The sequence below is a fragment of the Nycticebus coucang genome, chromosome 8, assembly GCF_027406575.1.
Source record: "Nycticebus coucang isolate mNycCou1 chromosome 8, mNycCou1.pri, whole genome shotgun sequence".
Classification (NCBI taxonomy): domain Eukaryota; kingdom Metazoa; phylum Chordata; class Mammalia; order Primates; family Lorisidae; genus Nycticebus; species Nycticebus coucang.
The window spans coordinates 82039348-82058092 of NC_069787.1; the positions used below are offsets into that span (position 1 = coordinate 82039348).

The 18745-nt window shown below is 36.0% G+C and overlaps 1 protein-coding gene across 7 annotated transcripts in view; it reads left to right on the forward strand.

The window, feature by feature from the left end:
* Nucleotides 1–18745, forward strand: part of GOLGA4 (golgin A4) — a 126987-nt gene that overhangs the window by 56985 nt on the left and 51257 nt on the right. For 6 of the 7 annotated variants that reach the window (XM_053599250.1, XM_053599252.1, XM_053599253.1 and 3 more), the window contains 5 exons: nucleotides 605–703; nucleotides 1367–1499; nucleotides 3273–3460; nucleotides 3761–3844; nucleotides 7710–7857. In XM_053599250.1, coding sequence (XP_053455225.1) covers nucleotides 605–703; nucleotides 1367–1499; nucleotides 3273–3460; nucleotides 3761–3844; nucleotides 7710–7857 — 652 coding nt within the window. The remainder of the gene's footprint in view (nucleotides 1–604; nucleotides 704–1366; nucleotides 1500–3272; nucleotides 3461–3760; nucleotides 3845–7709; nucleotides 7858–18745) is intronic. The other variant, XM_053599251.1, reaches the window with a different exon arrangement.

Genomic DNA, 18745 nt, shown 5'->3' on the forward strand with positions numbered 1-18745 from the left:
GTAAGTCCTTGAAAATATGGTTTGAGGATAATTCTAGCAAATGAGTGAGGGATTGATTAAATTAGAGGATTTTAGGTAAGAAATCTCTCTAGAAGGCTGTTAATGGAATTAACCATATTTTAACTGAGTACTGTAGGCAGTTGTAATATAATGGTATTATGTATCTAAATCTTAGCATAGAAAGGTATAGTAAAAATATGGTATTTTATATATATATATATTTATTTATTTATTTATTTTTTGAGACAAAGTCTCACTTTGTCCCAGCAACTTCAAACTCTTGGGCTCAAGTAATTCTCTTGCCTCAGCCTCCCGAGTAGCTGGGATTATAGGCACCTGCCACAATGCCTGGCTATTTTTTGGTTGTAGTTGTTATTGTTTGGCAGGCTTGGGCTAGATTTGAACCTGACAGCTGTGGTGTATGCGGCTGGCACTTTAGGCACTTGAGCTACAGGTGCCAAGTCGGGATTATTTTTTAATTATCATTGCTAATGCCTTATCTTAAGAGAAAAGCAAGTCTGGATTGATCATGTTTTTAAACTTGAAAACTTCATGTTTTTTGTTTTATAGTGAAAACTACCTATAAAATGTTTTTATGTTTTAGGAGCTCCAAATGGACCAGCAAGCAAAGAAACATCTCCAGGAGGAGTTTGATGCATCTTTAGAGGAGAAAGATCAGTATATCAGTGTTCTCCAAACTCAGGTAAGGCTAAAAGAAGAAATGTGGAATTTTTGGAAAAAGAAAAATAACTTTTGATGGAATATCTAAGATGTTCCAGATTCGGTGAGGAGTGGGGAAGGTTTATTTTAAAAACTATGTGCTTTTCTTGAATTTTAAGAATACTTTTGATTTATTGTTTCTTTTGACTCCCTGTGAAAATATAAAAATCAGCTGCATTGAGAATAAACTTTTTGTTTTGATATTTTCCTTTTTCTGTCATAAAAAGAATATCATGTAATCTGTGCCCTTTCTGTTTCAAAGAAAGTACAATAAGCCATCTATATCCATGGGTTTTGCTTCCATGGATTCAACCAATTGCAAATCAGAAATATCTGGGGGAAAAAAGCACATCTGTATTAAACATCTATTTTCTCTGTATTATTCCCTAAAAAATACAGTATAATCACTATTTAAAAGATAGGATTTTTATTGTATGAAGTATTACCCATAACCTAGAGATGATTTAAAGTAAATGGGAGATTTGTGTAGATTATATGCAACTACAATACCATTTTATATAAGACACTCAACCATACACGGATTTTGGTATCTTCAGGGAATGCTGAAACCAACCCCCAACAGGTAGTGCCGTAGTTTCTCTTGATATTTTTCTTTGAAGAATGAAGTACTTTTTTTATTTTTTAGGTTTCTCTGTTGAAACAACGATTACAAAATGGGCCTATGAATGCTGATATACCGAAACCACTTTCTCAGATGGAACCCCTGGCTGAAGTCTTCACCAAAGAAGGGAATACAGAGAGTGATGTAGAGCCAATAGGTAAGCTTTGTTTTGTCACAAGGTTAATTTAAAAACTACAGTGCTGTGGCTCACACCTATAATTTTAGCACTTTGGGAGATTGAGGTGGAGTATTGCTTTAGGCCTGGAGTTTGAGACCACCTTGGACAACATAGCAAAACCTCACCTTAACAAAAAATAAAAAAATTATAGTGATGTGGGCCTGTAGTCTCAGCTGCTTGGGAGGCTGAGCTGGGATGATTGCTTAAGCCTACAAGGTTGAGGTTACAGTGAGCTTCATTAGTGCCACTCCACTCCAGCCTAGGCAACAGAGAGAGATCCTATTTAAAAAAAAAAAAAAAAAAAAGTATTATAAGCCAGAGGAGCATTTTGAGAGATTTAGAGCATGAGCTGATAGAACTGGTCTCAGAGAAAAGGGTATTTAATATTGACATTTTCAGACTGGGCATAGTGGCTCACACCTGTAATTTTAACACTTTGGGAGGTCGAGGAGTGTGGACTTCTTGAGCTCAGGAGTTTGAGACCAGCCTGAGCCAGAGCAAGACCCTGCCTCTACTAAAAATAGGGAAAACGAACCAGGCATTGGTGGCAGACATCCGTAGTCCCAGCTACTCAGTAGGTTGAGGCAGGAGGATTGTGTGAACCCAAGAGTTTGAGGTGAGCTATGATGATACCATGGCACTCTACCCAGGGTGACAGAGTGAGGTTCATCTCAAAACAACAAAAATAAAAACAAAAAAATGAACATTTCCTGAAAGATGCAAGGATTTTTTTTTCTTTATTGTTGAGGATTCATTGAGGGTACAAGAAACCAGGTTACACTGATTGCATTTGTTAGCTAAAGTCCCTCTTACAATCTTGTCTTGCATTTTTGTACCACATTATTGTTGTAATTGAAAGTCACTGATTTATTGATAGAAATAGCTAGATTTTATATAAACAAGTTAGTTTTGCTCAATGTTAATAAATATGCTATTTGTAGTTATTTGAATATTTTAGTTTTTAAATAATATGGCTTGTGTATTTCTCTATTCAAAGATACCTATATTTACTCTATTAATTGCTTTTTCAGTGAAAAAAAGAAGAACTGGTTCAATTTTGTCTTAAAATTCAGTTGCAGCCCTCCCTATGTTTTGAAGTTTTGAGGTACACGTTCGTTAAAATTCCCAAATTTTATTTCCTAGCCTTTTTTCTCAAGGAGACTTATGGCAAACTCGGAGTAAGTTGCTGAGCAATTAGGTGTCTCGAGCAACCAAGCTATGAAGGAAGAAGGGTCCCAAAGTTCCCCTGAGATGTGAAAACTTTACTCATAAATGAGTAAAGAACTCCTTCAGAACTCCTTTCAGGAAGTTCTCCTTATCAGAACTCCTTTCAGAAGAGATTAGAATTTGGTTGGAAAGGATACTGTACTTTATTAATCCTTTTGGGATGGTTGCTGAGACATGGGAGTAATTTTTAGTAAAAAGAGGTGCTTATCGGACTATCTTTTAAGGAGAGTGAATTCTGTTAATTTTAGCTAACCACTACACCATGCCACTTAGGATGGGGTGGAATCACAAAATTGGTGAATGCACACTGAGTTTCTTAAGATGAAGGTCAAATAAACAGAAAGCAGATGTTTGGAAGGGTGACAAATTATTGGCTGACCAAAGTTTCTCTAAGAAACATCTGGCTTCATCTGGCTCAGAGTAAAGCAGAGTGTTGGTATAAGAATACACTTCTTTGTACTAACTGACTACCTGTTCCTCATGTTCCTTACTGACTGTGCCTGATGAATCTGCTTTATTGTTAAGCAGGAGATGGAGCTTCTGCTAAAACACTGGAAACACTACAGCAAAGAGTTAAGCGTCAAGAGAATCTACTTCAGCGTTGTAAGGCAACAATTCAGTCACATAAAGAACAATGTACACTATTAACCAGTGAAAAAGAAGCTCTGCAAGAACAACTAGATGAAAGACTTCAAGAACTAGAAAAGATGAAGGTAAATGAAGAAATGAGTTTTGATCTAATTTAATTCTGTGAAGGATCTTTGAGGTCTAGTGTGGCTCGTGCCTCCTCTGGAAAGCCTTCCTCCATTCTCTTTGGAATGAATGGAGTGGATGTCCTTGTTTGGGTACTCAAGTGCCCTGGGCTTCATAGCACTTGCCATGCTTTTACGACTTCTTGTGTACTTTTCTCCTATTAGATTGTAAGAATTGTCTAAATTAGATAAAATGTTTAGAGTTCTTACATGAGGAGAAGCTTTATTAGAAATGGAAATGAATTTTTGAAATTCTTTTAGGACCTTCATATGGCTGAGAAGACTAAACTTATCACTCAGTTGCGTGATGCAAAGGACTTAATTGAGCAGCTTGAACAAGATAAGGTAAAACAAGAAAATTTATGATACTAACATTTGTCAGGGGACCTATAACCTCATTTTTGAAAGTACTTCTGCTTTTCAAAGTTATTGCAGCTGTTTCTGTAAAAAAAATTTCTAGATTTACATCACTATTAGCATCAGTTTATCATGTAATGCAGCTGATTTTCTGTGATTTTTTTGATCCTAGTCAACATTTTGATTTATAGATTAGAATAACCATTGGCAAAGGAAATCTATGTTTATAGTACATAACTACTTCTCAGAGAAAAATTATTTGTAGTTAAGGCATTCTAAATGTGAATGATATCAGTATGTTCTTTCATATATTATGGAAAGAGATTAATGTCTCAGATAAGTTTCCTAAAAAGTAAAGAAGTGATAATTTATATATTATCATAAGCAAAATTTTCTATAAATGAATTTTAGAATGTGTAGCTGAGATTAGAGGATTGAGGAAGGAAAGTTTTTTTTTTTTTTTTTTTTGTGGTTTTGGCCAGGGCTGGATTTGAACCCACCACCTCCGGCATATGGGACCGGTGCCCTACTCCTTGAGCCACTGGTGCCACCCTTTTTTTTTAAGACTTGAGCCTTACTTTGTCACCCTTGGTAGAGTACTGGGCATGATAGCTCACAGCAATCTCAAACTCTTGGGCTCAAGTCATCCTCTTGCACGATAACTCATAGCAACCTCAAACTCTTGGGCTCAAATGATCCTCTTGCCTCAGCCTCCCAACGTAGCTGGGACTACAGGCACCCTCCACAATGCCCGGCTATTTTTTAGAGACAGAGTCTTGCTCTTGCTCAGGCTGGTCTTGAACTCATGAGCTCAAGTGATCCACCTGCCTTGGCCTCCCAGAGTGTTAAGAATACAAAGTGTGAGCCACTGTGCCCATCTGAGAAAGGAAAGTCTTTTTTTTGAGACAGAATCTTATTATGTCACCCTCGGTAGAGTGCTGTGGCATCACAACTCACAGTAACCTCCAACTCTTGGTCTTAAGCAATTCTCTTGCCTCAGCCTCCCAAGGAGTTGGGACTACAGGTGCCTGCCATAAGGCCAGGCTATTTTTTGATTGTAGTTGTCATTGTTGTTTGGCAGGCCTGGGCTGGGTTTGAACCCAACAGCTCTGGTGTATGTGGCTGGTTTCCTAGCCGCTGAGCTACAGGCGCTGAGCCAGAAGGAAAGTCTTAACCTTGGCAGTTTGGAGTTTGAACAGCAGCTATAGCTACACAGCAAAGATAACTAAAAAATTCATGGATAAACAGTTTTTCTTTTAAGTCTTTTAACCCCAAGTTCTTGGGTTCCTTTTCTAAGGAGCTCTCTGTTCCATACTATCCAGCATTTTCTTTAAAATGCTGGCTTAGAGGTATAATGTAAATGCTGGCTTACAAGTAGCCTGTGGCTCAGTCGGTAAGGTGCCGGCCCCATATACCGAGGGTGGCGGGTTCAAACCTGGCCCCGGCCAAACTGCAACCAAAAAATAGCCGGGTGTTGTGGCGGGTGCCTATAGTCCCAGCTACTTGGGAGGCTGAGGCAAGAGAATCGCTTAAGCCCAGGAGTTGGAGGTTGCTGTGAGTTGTGTGAGACCATGGCACTCTACTGAGGGCCATAAAGTGAGACTCTGTCTCTACAAAAAAAAAAAAGGCCATGTAATTAAGATCATGTCACAGCTGTACTGCTGTTGAAATATATTGGTAAAGTTTTCACTCTTCCTATAATGTATTGCTAGATTCAACTCTATAAACTTCACGAGGACTAAGATTTATAAAAAATGATTATGAAAAGCTTAAAGCATTTACAAAAGAACTATTAGTAAAATTTATTTTTGTGAACTCATTACGCAGTTTCAAGAGTTAACATCTCATAGTTAATTTTGTTTCATTTGTGCATTCCCAAGCCCCGCATTGTCCTCTTCAGTGTGGGATTGTTTTAGAGAAAATCCAAGAAATCTTATTTCTTCCATAAATTTTTTTTTTTTTTTTTTGTGGTTTTTGGCCGGGGCTGGGTTTGAACCCGCCACCTCTGGCATATGGGACCGGCGCCCTAATCCTTAAGCCACAGGCGCCGCCCATTCTTCCATAAATATTTTAATGTATCTTTTAAGTAATGGGCTCTTTAGTTTTGTAAAAATATAACCATGTTACCACATCTAAAAATTTAATAATTCCTGAATATGATCTACTATCTAGTCAGTTTCAGATATCCTTTTTATCTCATATACAGAGGGTATCAAAAAAATGTATATACATTTTAAGAAAGGGAAAAACTGTATTATAATTGCAATACTTAAGTCACCTTTGACTTCTACAATTACAAGATGTGCTCAAATGTGATTTGTATTCATCTTTTGTTATCAGCATATGTTATTACAATTTTAATACAGTATTTTCCTTTCTTCAAATGTGTATACATTTTTTTAACACCCTCTGTATTTTTTTCCTTTTTTATGAATCACATTCCAAATAAAGTTCTTCCATCTCAGTTGATATGATTTTTAAGGCTTCTTTTAATCAACAGATTAGATTATCTTCTCCCTTTTTTTTTTTTGGCCGGGGCTGGGTTTGAACCCGCCACCTCCCGCATATGGGACCGGCGCCCTACTCCTTGAGCCACAGGCGCCGCCCAATCTTCTCTTTTTTCTTTTTTTTTTTTTTCCTGTTGTAATTTGGTTTTTGAAGAAACTGAAGTCCCAAGATTTTGTTTTGAAATTTCATATAACAATGTTTCACTTACCTGGTTGTTGTTGTCCATTAATGTTATCCATTAATCTGTAAAGCAGGGATCAGCTGATCCTGCAAGTAAGGCGTTAATTGCCTTAAGACCATAAGATTGCTGTCACAAAGTCTGAACTATTTTTCAAGAGACAAATTAAAACCACCCCATTTTTTGTTAGTCCCAAATAACTGATTCATTGTGCATTAATTTAGTTATCCTTTCCTCCTTAGTGACTTTCGTTTCTAGCATAGGTCATCAGAGGGATCAGAAGCAACTAGCAAATTGGAAGAACGGGGTTGCTTTACTGATTGTAGTAGTGAAGAGTGGTAGTGAGATCAGAGCCAATTACAAGAGAGGAAAGAGAAAATCTGGGTAGATCTGTACTGAAGTCTTGCTCTGTCCAGTGTGGCGCAAGCACTTTGCACTCTGTCTTTGAGGTATCCCTATGTTACAGCATGGATTAATAATTGTAGTTTCTTATGGCCCTGAGTCAAGTTCAAAATCCTGTATTTTGTTCATTATAAACTGTTTACAAAGCCAGGGAAAATTATAACACATTTATAGACAGGTTGTAAATCTTTGTAAATGAAAACTAAAAACATGTTTTAGTGCAAGTTTAGGATTAAACTTGCTGTTAAAATAACATTTTATATTAAAGACACCCTGATATCATGCCTGCTAACACAGGTGTAGAGGAGAACGTAGACTTAAGTTTGTGAAATACTAAAGTTGAGCATTCCTAATGTGAAAATCTGAAATCGAAAATGCTCCAAAAATCCCAAACTTTTTGAGCACTGACATGGTGCCACAAGTGGAAAGTTCCACATTTGACCTTATGTGATGAGTTTCAATCAAAGCATAATCAAAACTGTTTTATGCTTAAAATTACCAAAAATATTATATAAAATCACGTTCAGGTTATGTGTATAAGATGTTTATGAATCATAAGTGAATTTTGTGTTTAGTCTTGGGTCCCATCCCCCAAATATTTCATTGTTCCATGTACAAATATTATAAAATCTGAAAAAAATTAAATCTGAAACACTTCTATTCCTAAGCATTTTGGATAGGGGATACTCAGTACTTAGTAAGATCTATGCCATTTATCATGCAGTTTTGTTACACAAACGATTTAGAGTCTGCACTTTTGTTCAGGGAATGGTAATAGCAGAGACAAAACGCCAGATGCATGAAACCTTGGAAATGAAAGAAGAAGAAATTGCTCAACTTCGTAGTCGTATCAAACAGATGACAACCCAGGGAGAGGAATTACGGGAACAAAAAGAAAAGTCTGAAAGAGCTGGTAAGAACTCAGGGGTTATTTGTTTTATGTTGGAATTCAGAATTATTTTAAAGTGCTGTACTGACATTTTAAGAAATTAGTTAAGTCTTAATAAAAATGAGCACTTCACTGCTTATTAGAGGAGGTAAGGGTTGCCAGATTATGGCATGTGGTCCAGATCCCTCCCATGGCCTGTTTATGTATGGCCCTCAAGCTAAGATTTTTTTTTTTTTTTATTTTAAACAATTGAAAAAAAAGAAGAAAAATATGTGACAGAGACCATTTGTGGACTGTGAAACCTAAAATATTTATGATCTGACCCTTTACAGAAACCATTTTTTTTACAACTGCCTTGGAGTATCAAAATTCAAGCTTAAAATTTTAGAACTTTGTAGTAGGCACAACATGCTACTTTTTAGATAACTACTACCTTATAGATGCTCTAGGGTAAATAAAAAGTATTAAGGTATAGTCTGCTTTTAAAGGTAATAATGAGCAATTCAGTATTTTACATAATATTATGTTTTGACACAAAAATTGCTAGGCTATACAGTATAGAGACCATCATAGTATTTGAGGTACAATGTGGAGTAATGCTAGGAAAGGAGAGATGTTAGAAAGAGGAGAGAGCAGGATAAATTGTGCCTTCATGACTGTGAAGACGTGAGTTTTGAGTTGGGCCTCAATGGCTAGAATAGGCCTAAATGGAAAGATGGCAACAACATACATTTCTGATGCTACAAAGCCATAAACAAGCACAGTGACCATAGTGGGTATGTGAATCAACTAAAAACCATTCTTGGTGAAGTGCAAAATGAAGTTGGATTGTGAAGGAACTGTTGAAATATTAAGAGGTGAGTAGCTGAGTTTACTCAGTCTTGGTGTCAAGGCAGCAAGAAACCAATATAGGAAAGCATAATGTGATGGAAAATATAGTGTTTCATGTAGGAAAGAAAGAAAGTGGCAAGTCAAATTTAAAAGCAAAGGCAGCAACCCAGGTTTGAGGGACTGTGAGCTTTGGCTACCTTGACTTGGACGGTGGCCTGGGAAGGAGAGGAAAGGTAGAATCTGTAGACTTTGATGTCTGATCAACTTGGAGGAGAAGAAATAAAGTAGGAATTTAAGAAGATGCCAACGTTTTGAGCTAAGGAGATTGAATATATAGTAGTGTGGAGTTAGAATAGGAAATCTAAATGGGGAAGTTGAGGATTGGAGTTTGTTTAGTTACTGTGAATCTGAACCAATCATGAGCTTTCCAAATGAAATTGACTTGTAGGAATTTAGAAATAAACTGGAACATCACTAGCCTAGGTTTGAACCTTGTGGTTGAATCTTAAACAGAGGCTGATTTCTCCAGAAGACTAAGTTTTATAGTAGTAGTAGTGATAGTAATGGTAATAGTAGCAGCAGCTGTTACTACTGACACTTAACCTTTGCTGTTGCTGTCTCTACTACTGCTGTTGCTGCTGTTAACTACTATTAATGCTACTGGTAGCTAACACGAGGTTATTTTAGCAAGGCTCTTATGTAAGTGCTTAACTTGTATTTACTTATATTTTATCATCATAATTCTGTGAAAGAGTACTGTCACTACCATTTTACAAATAAGAAAGTGTAAGAATGTAGAGGTTAAGTAACTTGCCTATGTTTATGCACAGAGAGTAAGTAATTAGGCTGGATTTTAATCCAGGCATTGTGACTCCAAAGTATGTACTCTTAATCAGAGTTCTTGAGTTTGGCAGTGAGAAATAAATTATGGGATGTTGAACTGGATTGCTTTCAGTGAACAGAAAACCTAATTCATAGTCTTAGCTTCTCATATGAGGCCCTTTCATTTTTCAGACTGCTTTTTGTTGATTGTTGTAGCCAGTAAAGAGAAAGTATTAGTGAAGGGATTACATTTCCTTTTAAAATTGGGGTATACTTTGTGAGGAAGTATAAACTGATGAATAAATACCAAGTTGACAAGAGTAAATGATGAAAAGATAGGCAAAATATATAGCTAATTCACTGCAGGATGAAATCTTTTTTTTTTTTTTTTTTTTTTGTAGAGACAGAGTCTCACTTTATGGCCCTCGGTAGAGGGCCGTGGCCTCACACAGCTCACAGCAACCTCCAACTCCTGGGCTTAAGCGATTCTCTTGCCTCAGCCTCCCGAGTAGCTGGGACTACAGGCGCCCGCCACAACGCCCGGCTATTTTTTGGTTGCAGTTCGGCCGAGGCCGGGTTTGAACCCGCCACCCTCGGTATATGGGGCCGGCGCCTTACCGACTGAGCCACAGGCGCCGCCCAGGATGAAATCTTTTCATATAACTATTCCAGTTAAATCCTTAGTAATACAGCTTTCCTTCCTTCACTTCTGTAAAACACAGATATATTTTGTCTTTACATGTAATTTTCATAAAACTATGTCTTTGTAAATATATTTAGCCTAAAAGTTGAGAAACCTGGGTGGCGCCTGTGGCTCAGTGGGTAGGGCGCTGGCCCCATGTACCGAGGGTGGCGGGTTCAAACCCAGCCCTGGCCAAACTGCAACAAAAAATAGCAGGTGTTTGGCATGCGCCTGTGGTCCCAGCTACTCCGGAGGCCAAGGCAAGAGAATTGCCCAAGCCCAGGAGTTGGAAGTTGCTGTGAGCTGTGTGACGCCACGGCACTCTACTGAGGGGGATAAAGTGAGACTCTGTCTCTACAAAAAAAAAGGTTGACCAACTTTTCAGTTAATATATTAACATTGTCAAAATATTAAAAATTAATAAATACTAAAAGAGAGAATTGAAATTTAAATTATTTAATAGATAAATTCATCTTGGAAATGCTTTAGCTAAAATAATTATGAGTCCTTTTATATTTTTAAAAAATTACATTTGAGGGGCAGCACTTGTGGCTCAAAGAGGTAGGGCGCTGGTCCCATATGCCAGAGGTGGCAGGTTCAAACCCAGCCCCGGCCAAAAACCACAAAAAAAAAAAAAAAAAAAAAAATTACATTTGCACTTATAATTATTGAGGCTTTGCTAGAAAGTTGTAACAAATGAGTTCCACATTGAAGATGTTGCCTTTTAATTATGTAATGAAAACTAGTTTCCTACACTAGCTGCATTTCATTTGATGGTTGTAGCTGAGTCTCAACAGAACTGTTCAAATAGAAAATGGTTCTTAGTTCAAATATAAAGTTCATATGCCAGTTGGAAAATTCTAGTTACATACTAAAACATAAGAAAAGGTCAATGTAAAGAAAACGGGGTTTTCATAAATAGTCTATAAACATCATCTGGCTGCTGGATAATTCAGTTGCTCTGTTAAATATTTTTCTTTCTCTTTTGTAGATTTAAAATTCAAAGGCTAAACACAGGAGAGCTGGCCTTGTAAAGGAAACATTAACATCATTATAGCCTGCTGTTAGGATTTTAGAAGTAGACATGTCTGCATAAAACTGTTCTCAGAGAAAATATACTCTCCTAATGTGTTTTCAACTGTAAAAACTCTGATGTTGTTAGTAATTTTTGACGTGGGGATTTTAGTAGACAAATAACTAATTCCTTTGGCCTGCTTATTCTGGATATCTAAATCCATTCAAGAACATTCTTTACTACTTTTCTTGGAAAACAATCTATTGCACTACTCCTAATATTTTTTCTAGACAAACTGTTATGCCTCCCATATTATTGGAAGACAGAAAAAATACGAATGTCTTTGATGTTAAAGACAGTAATTCTGTCACAAAATACTGAGATGGTGAATGTGGTAATGTACCAACTTTAAGATGGTATATCCATTTATAGTACTTAAATAGTTTCTAGTGGAAATGTTAGACATAGTATAGCATTCTTGTTTTGTTAAAATTATTTATTTTTGTGGACAAAGAAAATCAACAGTGATTTTCTTTTACAATATTTTCTATATTTTCTTTTTACAATATTTTCTATATTGTAAAAATATATTTGTTACAAGCTCTTTTCTACAACTGTTGGTAATATTCCTTTCTAAGTGTTACTTAAGAACAGATGGTCATATTTTCCAGTAACTAAATTTTAAACTGGAGTAGCCTGATGATTCAGATTAAATGCACAATGCTGTATTTTAAGTGCAAGGTAATATTTCTAATTGTCTATAAAATTACATGTTCAGTGCAGCACCAATGTAGAATGTTCATGCTAGTGAAGTTTACAGTAGTACTTGGCGAGTATGTGTTGTGTGCGTACGTTAACCAGAGTAGGAGGTAGGAGTAGCCAGCTAATTATTAATGAAGTATACTACCAAAATATTGGAAAGTAGAGAAATCACATCACTTTTGCTTCCACATACTTCCGTTTAGCCTTTTTTCTAATCCTTATTTTTATATTATTGTAATAATACTTTACATACAATTTTTATATTGTTCTTTCCCCCCATTTAACACTATCTCAATATTTTGACCTATTGCTAAAGTACTAAGTACTAACCGCTAACGTTTTAATGGCTGTGTCAAAGTGTACGTACATTATTCTGTTGCCCAGGTTAGAGTGCTGTGTATCAGCCTAACCCATAGCAATCTCAAACTCCTGGGTTCAGGTGATCCTCCTGCCTCATCCCAAGTAGCTGAAATTACAGGTGCTCACTGCAAAGCCTGGGTAATTTTTCTATTTTTTAGTACAGACAAGGTCTTGCTCTTGCTCAGCCTGGTCTTGAACTCCTGAGCTCAAGTGATCCCCCTTCGCCTTCCAGAGGGCTAGGATTATAGGGGTGAGCCACCATGTCTGGCCAACTTGGTAACTATTTCTTTATTGATCAACACTTACATTATTTTTTGTATTTTTGCTATTTTTATGTATTTTGTATTTTAGCTGTTATGAATAATAATTATAGCTTCTTGGCTAAGATCAAGTATGAATAATAATATAACAGTTTTGTGATATAGCTTACTCCATATTTTTGAATTTTTTCTAAGAATAAATTCTTACTCATAAACTTTTAGTCTTTTTTGTTATCTTTAAGTGATTTAAATATATATTAGCCAGGCTGGGCGCAGTGGCTTACACTAGTAATCATAGCACAGTGGGAGGCCAAGGTGGGTAGATTGCTTGAGCTTAGCCATTGAGAGACCAGCCTGAGCAAGAGTAGGGCCCCGATTTAAAAAAATAATAATAATAATAAATAAATATTAGCCATTATAAAAAAGAACTGACTCAAAAATGTTAATCCCCCCCACCATTAAAATGTTCTTGCCTACAGTTATGCAAAGTGAATAAAATATTTTCTTGGATTGGGAACGTTTTCAGAGTACACTAACTTTTGTAAACCCTTTTCCCCTTTCATGTACCCTGTCTTTGCTAAAGTTGTGTGTTTTATACAATTGGCTGCATTTAAAAACTTGGATTAACCCATAAAATTATTTGCTTTTTTATTGTCATGTTGTGTTTACACAGGAAATAATTTTTTATTCATTTGTATATTACATAGTGTAGGCCTAAAATGACAGAGACATTGAGTAGGACATGTTTATTTGATGTTCGAAGGACCCTTTAAATTAGAGTTTATGTATTTAAAAAATATGTAAGACTTATGCATTTTTACATAACAAACCAAAATCACATGTATATTTAAATGCTTTGTTAGTTGCTGATAATTTATGTAATAAAGTTTTCTTGGAGTCTTAAGTCTCACAAAACATCTTATTTTTGTGCATCCACACATGCCAATAAGTGAATCATGGTGCCTTTCCCAAGCCTTGTATGAACAGGACTGGGGTAAGGGCTATTTTTTTTTCTTATCATGGGTGCTTAGAATGAGCTTTACAGAAAAAATTCCATGTTTCTCAGGCAAAAAAAAAAAAAGTGTGAATTAAGTAGATTTTAAGTATGCCATGTTAGATAAGTGTTATGTCCATGTGTGGGCACTAAATGAGTATATGATGGAAAAATTTATTATTTTAAATGAATTTAAAAATGCATTTATTTATGTTCCCAGCAATGTCACTGTTATTGGAAAGCACCTGGCACTAGAAAGCACCAACCCAATAGATCCTTGGTGCGGATCATATTTCTAACTTAATTAAGTTTACTCAGCTTTAGCTTAATAACTTTTTTCAAGATTGCCTGATGTTTTTAATATTCCTGATGTTTTCAAGGTGTTTTGACAGGTGAATTTGTGTGTAAAGAGCACATGAAAATTGGGATACATCTGTAGATTTTTTTTAAGGTTAAAGCATAGTCAATTTATAGAATTAATCTTGTTATGTGTTTTGGAGATTGGCTTAAAAATTAGATATCCATTGTAAAGTTCATATTAAATTTCTGTAGGCCTCAATTTCTACATAAGCATTTTATTATTTAGTATATGCCACTAGGTGGTAGTATTTTATTTTCATTTATGTAAGCTCTAGAACAGTAGTTTTCAAACTTTTTGTTCTCAGGGACCTCTTTGTATTCTTTAAACTTATTGGGGTTTTGGGGCGGCGCCTGTGGCTCAAGGAGTAGGGTGCCGGCCCCATATGCTAAGGGTGGCATGTTCGAGCCCAGCCCCGGCCAAAAACTGCAACAACAACAACAACAAAAAAACTTACTGGGATTATAAATGAGGTTTGTTTATGTGGGTTATATGTATTAATATTTATTATATTAGTAATTAAAAATAAAAAATTTAAAAATACTTATTTAATTCACTTACAATAATAATTGTAAATAATAAATTACAAAATTAGCCTGTTACCATAACTAATTTTATGAACTATACCTATATTTTCCAAAATAAAATTTAGTTGAAGAATGGCCTTGATTTACATTTTTGTATATTTCATAGTTTGGCTTAATAGAATGCAGTTGGATTTTTATGCCTATTTTTTCTGCATTCAGTCTGTTATGATTTTGGTTGAAATATATGAAGAAAATCTGCTGTCAAAGAGACATGTATTTGGAGAGGGGAGGGATCTCACAGATCCCTAAAAGGGTCTCAGGACCGTAAGATCTTTATTCTGTACATTGAGAACTGCTTCTCTAGGTGTTTGATTTTATTCACAAAAGAGGCTTGATGATTGGGTGGGAATTCTAATAAACAAAATTATTTTTCTTGCTTTTTTCTGTTAATTTGCATTTTATTCATTTTGTAATACTACCTTTTTTTTTTTTTAAAGCTTAATGCCATATTCATTTTAGCAGCTTTCTTTTGCTAGGGATAAAGACAGGCAATGACTTATTTATTCATTCTTGATGTCATTACTTAGCTTCTTCGGATCAACAGTTAATTTAAAGGTTGGCAGCCTTTCTAGACTTCTGCAGTGGGAGTACACGTGGGTCTTGTTAACCTTATTGTAAAGTGTTCTGTGAAACAGTGCAACAAAATAGTAATGCTATGTGGAACCTCAAAATTCTGGCAGTTGTTACAGGGATTGATTGGGATGGTCAGAATGACGTGAGGAAAGGTGATGGAGAAGTAAAAACAGTACCATATTTTTCCTAGCTTTATCTAAGGATTAGTTCTTTTGTTCTCTTCCCCAAACTACGGCTTTCTTTTTGTAAAATATAATTTTCTTAGTCACTCAGTACTTAGCATATGCTCAACAGACGGTAAACAGTGAAAAAGTATTTGATGAATGAATGAATGATTGAGTTATTTATCTGTAGCTTAACTGACAGTACTATGCGTAGTACTTCAGGTTCATTAAATTTCTTCCTAGAAGTATTTTCAAAGTGTTTTTATTATTATTATTTTTTTACTGGGTTTTGTTTATTTGTAATTATATATGGTACTCTCTAATAAAAGCTGTACAAGAAAGTAAAGAATCAGTAAAAAAAAAATAAGAATTGCCTGAGATACATTGAATTTTGTTTTGGAAGAACACACTGTGTTCTTGCAACATTTAGCAACAGTTCATGCTTAGCCTTCCTGTTGGTGTGTGCTGTAACTGTGGTTTTCCCGTGCACTCTTGCATGTTGGCAGAAGACTTGTCAGCTATGGCTGATGCACGCTTTATTTCTCCCCACTCACTTATCTTTTGTTGTTAATTGATATATAAATTATTTAGACATTCCAAAAATACTTATTTAATACTTACATTAAAATCCTGGTTTCACTTTGGGAAGAGTAGGGATATACTTTTAGAATATTATAAACTGTGGACACCAATTTATTGTATCTACTGGTTGTGAGGTCAGAGGTGAGATGTTTCTGGGGGAGTAAGTAAACTCTCAGTGTATCTTCTTCAAACATTGGAAAGAGACTCAGTGTTGGAGGCAGATTTCCTATGAGGAGTAGCTTCATTTGTGATACAGCATAGAATCCATAATGGGTTAGAAATATTTTTCTGTATGTAGATATGTATAATGTGTTTTAATGCCTTTTTTGTTTTTTCTTTTTGGGTACTTAATACTTCCTTAAAGCAGGATGGAAATGAAAAGCAGTGAGTTTTTGTGTCTGTCAGAAATGTAATGTATTGCCTTTTGTTGAGATTTAGAAGTCATTAGTAATTGATTGGTTTAGAAATTCTGATTTAGAATCTGTAAGAAACATCACTTAACTGAGCTCAGTCAGTGTCAGTATTCTTAGTTTTTTAAAATATTGCAAAGTAAGGATTGTTTATTTTAATTTTTGTTTTTTATAGAGATAGGAGTCTCGAACTCCTGGCCCCAGGTGATTTTCCCTCCTGAGAGAGTGCTGGAATTATAGGCTGTGCCACTTAGAATCATTTCTTAAATTCAATTTTAAAGTTCTACCATAAAGCCTATATATTCAAGTTGATTTATTACCTGAGAGAAAATCTGGATTCCTCAGCTACTACATTTAAATGGGGATGTTGAATTAAAAGATTTCAAAGGTTTCTTTGTAAGTGTGAAAAACTCTTGGTTTTTTGATAGGTGGTGGGAAGTAGGAGAGAAGATTAAAATTAGGTGAAAAGAATTATGGAACCAAATCCATCCTGCTTTAATCATTATATTGTGGGTAATAAGGTGGCTTAGAGAAACGATATTAATAGGTTAAACACTTAGCCGGGCGTTGTGGCGGGCGCCTGTAGTCCCAGCTACTCCGGAGGCTGAGGCAAGAGAATCGCTTAAACCCAGGAGTTGGAGGTTGCTGTGAGCTGTGTGAGGCCACCGCACTCTACCGAGAGCCATAAAGTGAGACTCTGGGTCTACAAAAAAAAAAAAAAAAAATAGGTTAAACACTAAAATTGGAATATATACATAGGAAACTATCCTCAAGTTTACTGAGTGTGGTTAGAAAACTTAATTAGTAGAAAATTATATTTAAATAGGAATTTATGGCATAGATTTTTCATTGTTTAAAAAGGTGAAAGCACTACATTTATTCTTATACTGTGCTGGATTCTAGAATTTTAAAAATGAAAACAAAATTCACTTGATACGTAAAATTTTGTTTTGCTTAATTGATAAAAAGTTTTTTATTTATAAACTATTTTGATATAAGAGTATCAAAACTATCTTAAGTTTCTCCAGAGCCTGATTTAAGATATTTCATAAGTAGTTGCTAAAAATGCTAAATAATTTTACATGCTGAATAGTAATAATGAAAAAGTATTGATGATATCCAAACATTAAAATAAATATATTGTCATTCATGTTTTCATTTTTTTTCTTTACCAGATTTAAACTTTCAACATAAACTAAGCAGTAAGCACTTTGTCCCAGAATTTCTTTCCCATAATTACTTACTTGACTGATTTTCAAGTGGAAAAACTAATTTCTTGTTAGTAGTTAAGAGTTCATTATTTCTGTATGCTTGACACTAGAACTTACTGTAAAAGAATATCTAAATAGGCGGCGCCTGTGGCTCAGTGAGTGGGACGCCGGCCCCATATGCCGAGGGTGGCGGGTTCAAGCCCAGCCCCGGCCAAACTGCAACAAAAAAATAGCTGGGCATTGTGGCGGGCACCTGTAGTCCCAGCTGCTTAGGAAGCTGAGGCAAGAGAATCGCGTAAGCCCAAGAGTTAAAGGTTGCTGTGAGCCGTGTGATGCCACGGCACTCTACCCGAGGGCGGTACAGTGAGACTCTGTCTCTACAAAACAAACAAACAAACAAACAAACAAAAGAATATCTAAATAAAACAAAGAAAACATTTTCCTTTATATAATGTTTTCCAATGTATTTATATCTAAGGATTATTATCTTGGTGTTTGCAGACAAATACCAGTAAAGTTAGAATAGGAATCTTTTTGTGGGGTAGAGTGCCATGGTATCACAACCTACAGCAACCTCAAACTCTTGGGCTCAAGTGATCCTTTTGTCTCAGCCTCCCCACAGGTGCCTGCCACAACTCCTGGCTAGTTTTTCTATTTTTAGTAGAGATGGGAGTCTCACTCTTGCTCAGGCTGGTCTTGAACTCCTGAGTTCAGGTGATCTACTCACCTCAGCCTCCCTGAGTGCTAAGATTATAGGTGTGAGCCACTGCAACCGGCCTAGAACAGGAATCTTTAGAAAGAATTTTAGGTAAGTAATATTCCTCTTAAGTTTAGACTGTGTTTGAGCATCAGTTTTTATACTTTGGACAGATACAGTGGATAAGTTGGATAGATTTTTTTTTTTTTTTTGTGTGTCGAGACAGAGCCTCACTTTATTGCCCTGAGTACAGTGCCATGGCATCATAGCTCACAGCAACCTCCAGCTCTTGTGCTTAGGCGATTCTCTTGCCTCAGCCTCCCAAGTAGCTGGGACTACAGGTGCCTGCCACAACATCCAGCTATTTTTTTTTTGTTGTTGTTGCAATTTGGCCAGGGACGGTTTTGAACCCACCACCCTCCGTATATGGGGCTGGCGCCCTACTCACTGAGCCACAGATGCTGCCTGTGGCTAGGCATCTGTGGCTAGATAGGTTTTTTTATATCAAAGATTGCCAGAGAAGTTATCTTTTAAACTGTTGAGCAAAGTAAGTTGTGTTTCTCACTTGTTACCAGATTCAGCCTTCTCTTGCTTTTTTCTGTAT